Source organism: Monodon monoceros, unplaced genomic scaffold, assembly GCF_005190385.1.
Source record: "Monodon monoceros isolate NGI ecotype Baffin Bay Population unplaced genomic scaffold, NGI_Narwhal_1 Super_Scaffold_2, whole genome shotgun sequence".
Taxonomy (NCBI): domain Eukaryota; kingdom Metazoa; phylum Chordata; class Mammalia; order Artiodactyla; family Monodontidae; genus Monodon; species Monodon monoceros.
In genome coordinates, this window is record NW_021703776.1 from 54,073,644 (window position 1) to 54,077,368 (window position 3,725).

The window sequence follows — 3,725 nt, forward strand, 5'->3', positions numbered from 1 at the left end:
TACACCTACCATACGACCTATCCATTCTGCCCCTAAGTATTTCCACAAGAGAAATAAAAGCATATGTCCATACAAAGATATGTAACATGTTTATAGGAAATTTATTTGTAATAGTCCAAACTGGAAACAGCCCAAAGTCCATGAACAGTTGAATCGATTTTTAAGTTTAAAATATATCCATATAATGAAATATTACTGAGTAATTAAAAAATGAATTATTGATACATGCAATGACATAGGTGGATCTGAAAATAATAATACTGAATGAAAGAAGTCAGACAAAAGATTACATACCATGGTATTGCATTATGACACAATTCCAGTAAATGCAAACAAATTTATAATGACAGGAAGCAGATCAGTGTAGGAGGGGAGTAGGGAGAAGCAAGAGGGAGGAATTACAAAAGGACATGAGGAAATTGATTGTGGTGATGACTTCACTGTGGCGTTATTTGTGTAAGAATATACCCAATGGAATATTCTAAACATTTGTAACCTAGTATATCTTAATCGTATCTCAACAAAGCTGCTAAGAATAAACATAAATACATGATTTTTGAAACAAAACGGTTCAGCTGCTAGAAGTGCCTCTTCTTATCAAGAGTGGAATCAGAGTTAGAAAGTGTTTTGCTCTAACTTTACCAAAGGCTCTTTAACATAAGCATCCCTGAGCAAAGTTGAGAGCCTGGTATTGTGTTCCTGGTATATGTCGGGGTGATGGGGAAAGAGGCAGTCACCCAAGTGAAAGGGATGTTGGTCTTCAAAATTGCTAACACAGAGACATACACACCACACACTCAGGATTGCTTGCTGCACAGTAATTGATATTTAATTCAACGCTGTCAAAACAGCACAAAAACAAAATGTCAGTTTGACTCACTTGTCATTTTAGCATTAAAATAACGTGTAACTTAGGGTTTTAATTCCCTAACATGCCTTTTATTCAGAAAGATTCAGACTTCTAGAAGCATTCATTCAGGGAACTTCAAGACCTAGTCCACTACATGAAATTCTGATCCTGTAAAAATAGTTTATGCATCTTTCATATTCATTCTACAGGTTCAGTGGGATGTGCAAATTAATGGTGATTGTTTTTTTTACCTGTTTCATTTCGATCAGAGCCCGCATTCTCAATCAACGTTAATCGAACATATTTGGGACTATGCAACGGCCAGCAGATAAAAGAGAAATTGCTGTTAATTTAACTACCCGGTCGCTTTGGACCAAAATTTTGCGTTCGCGCTTTAAGGGGTCTCTCCGAGCTTCAGACTCCGCTCTTTTTCAGCAAACCCAGAAAGTGTCCCCCCTCTGAGGAGTTTTCAGTCGCTACACTCTTTCGGGTACCGCCCGAACGCCTAGCGTTTGGGCGAGCTCTTGGGGAAGGCTGATCTCCACGAAAAACAAGCTGGGTAAAGGGGCGAAGCCACAGAAACCTGTTCTCAGCCCCTGGGAGAAGCGGGGAGTTGGGACCCTCTAGCTCTGGACTTCGGGCTGGCTCCCGGACCTGCTTTAAGCGCAGGAATATCCGGGCACCGAGTAGTCTCCCCCTGAAAGCGCGCTGGAGCAGTGTCCGCGCCCTTGCCGCACGGATCCCGGAGAGGCTTCACCAAGTAGAGGATTCGGGTACCCCCAGCCCTGGCGCCCAGCTCGTTGGTACGGTGACAGGTGACAAAGATGATCTGGGCTGCTCCTATCTCTGGCAGGAATAGGTGGGGCGTGAAAGAGAGCGAGGTTTGGCCGCCGAGGGAGGGCAGGAACTTCTTTGGCGTGGTCCAGCGCCCTCGGAGCGCGCTGCCTTCTCCCCGGCAGGGCCTGGCGCGGGCGAGTCCGGGTGTGGGTGGCTCCCCGAGCCGATCTCGCGCGGCAGCGGTCCTAGCCCCCTCCCCCCTCCCCCGCCAACGGGGGTGGGAAGCGGCGGGGTGGGAGTCACCGAACGTGATTGCCCGAAGCCCCTCCTGCCGGGGCGAGGGAACGCCATAAAAGGCCCGTTGCGACCTGCTCCGGACACCCCATCCGCCGGCCCTCACCCCTCGGAGAGGCGAGCCGGACTGCACAGCACTCGCGGCCCAGCCACGCCCGCTCGCCAGCCCGCCAGCCACCGTGAGTGCCACGACCCGCTTGCTTGGCGGGAGCGAAGGGAGTGCGGGCGCCTGTGAACTTGCCCGGGCGCCGTCTCACCTTCTGCAGATCCCAGGGGCGCTGGGAGGGTCTCGACCCGCTCCCCAACCCCTACGCGCCGGGCTCTCAGCGGCTAAATTCCACTTGCTCCTTCCTGTCCCCTCTGATGGTGCATCTGCCCTCTCCCCGACCCTCCTGGCTGGCTCGCCCGTTTGGGTTATCTTTAGGCGGATAAAGAGGGAGAACACGACCGCATCCCAGAGCAGCTGGCGGTTTCCTCGAGGGTCGCCGCCTGGAGGGAGTTTTCCCAGGCCGCGCTCCCAGAATGAGGACTCCCCGGAGCTTGGAAGACGCGCTCCCTGCCGCGTCTCGGAATCCTTGGGATCCGATTTGAGACTGGCCCGGGAGCAGTTCTCCCCCCACCCCCCCACCCCCCATTGCCACCCTGAAGTACTCTCAGCCATCACTGTCGAGCTCCTGCGGCTGGGCTGACCAAAAGTAGAAAAGAAGAAACTTCTTTCCTCTAACAGGGGATTTGAGGAAGAGGGTGGGAAAGGGATAAGTCCTCCACGCAGCGGCAGGAACTTCTGTTTTTTAAAGTGTTTTAAACTGGCGCCGGCGTCTCCCCCAACTCTGCGCCTCTCACCGCGGGATCTTCGGCTCTGCTACTTGACCAAAGTTGCTCAGAATTTTCGGGCGGAGCAGCGGGGCCGGGCCAGAGCAGATCTGGACCTAAATCCGCAGGGTGGTGCTCGCCACGCTCCGCTTCCCTCGGCGTGACTGGGTCGAGCGCGGACTGGGGGTGGACGTGGGGTAGGGGTGGTAGCAGCGGGATGGGCGCGGGGGCCAGAGGAAGGAGGTGCGGAGTGTGTATCCTCTGAATCCCCCAAGCCCCCTCCGCTGCCCCTTCGGTGTACGCAGATGCTGGGTAGCAAGCGACTGGGGCTGTCCGGACTGACCCTCGCCCTGTCCCTGCTCGTGTGCCTGGGCGCTCTGGCCGAGGCGTACCCCTCCAAGCCCGACAACCCCGGAGAGGACGCGCCGGCGGAGGACTTGGCCAGATACTACTCGGCGCTGCGACACTACATCAATCTCATCACCAGGCAAAGGTAGGTGGGCTACGTGGGAGCGACGACTCCGGGACCAACCCGCTTGCACACCCGGAGATCGTGGGGATTTCAAAAGACAGGGACCTTTTCTTTTTCTGCTTTGTATCCCAGGGTAGGACAGTATCGGGCACATACTCAGCTATCAGTAAGTACCAGGGCACTGAGTACATTCCCTCTGCGACCACAGTTACAAAATCCTGATCCCCAACTCAGGTTCCCCAGGCTGGGTGGCTGGCCATCTCCTGTCACCCACCCCCTTATCTTTTTTGTTCTTAGAGCAGTTGGGGGTTCTGTTTGGAAACCTGGATAGGAAAGTACCCCGTGAAAGGGGTCAGGAGGGCGCCGGGGAGGTGCTGTAGGGAGAAGGGAGAGCAGGGTATCTAGAAAAACAGCAGCACAAGCTAAGGAGGAAACAGCTGGGTCGCCAAAGACATTGCCTGGTTTTCCAACCTGCCCAGACCGAAGTGAATGACGGTATTTAGGAAAAGACAAATAGAA

The 3,725-nt window shown here is 53.4% G+C and overlaps 1 protein-coding gene across 2 annotated transcripts in view; it reads left to right on the forward strand.

The window, feature by feature from the left end:
* Positions 1-1,808: 1,808 nt before the first annotated feature.
* The window catches only part of NPY (neuropeptide Y), an 8,830-nt gene continuing 6,913 nt past the window's right edge, over positions 1,809-3,725 (forward strand). The window contains exons 1-2 of one of the 2 annotated variants that reach the window (XM_029233923.1): positions 1,809-2,100; positions 3,040-3,227. In XM_029233923.1, coding sequence (XP_029089756.1) covers positions 3,040-3,227 — 188 coding nt within the window. In that variant the 5' untranslated portion in view covers positions 1,809-2,100. The remainder of the gene's footprint in view (positions 2,101-3,039; positions 3,228-3,725) is intronic. The other variant, XM_029233922.1, reaches the window with a different exon arrangement.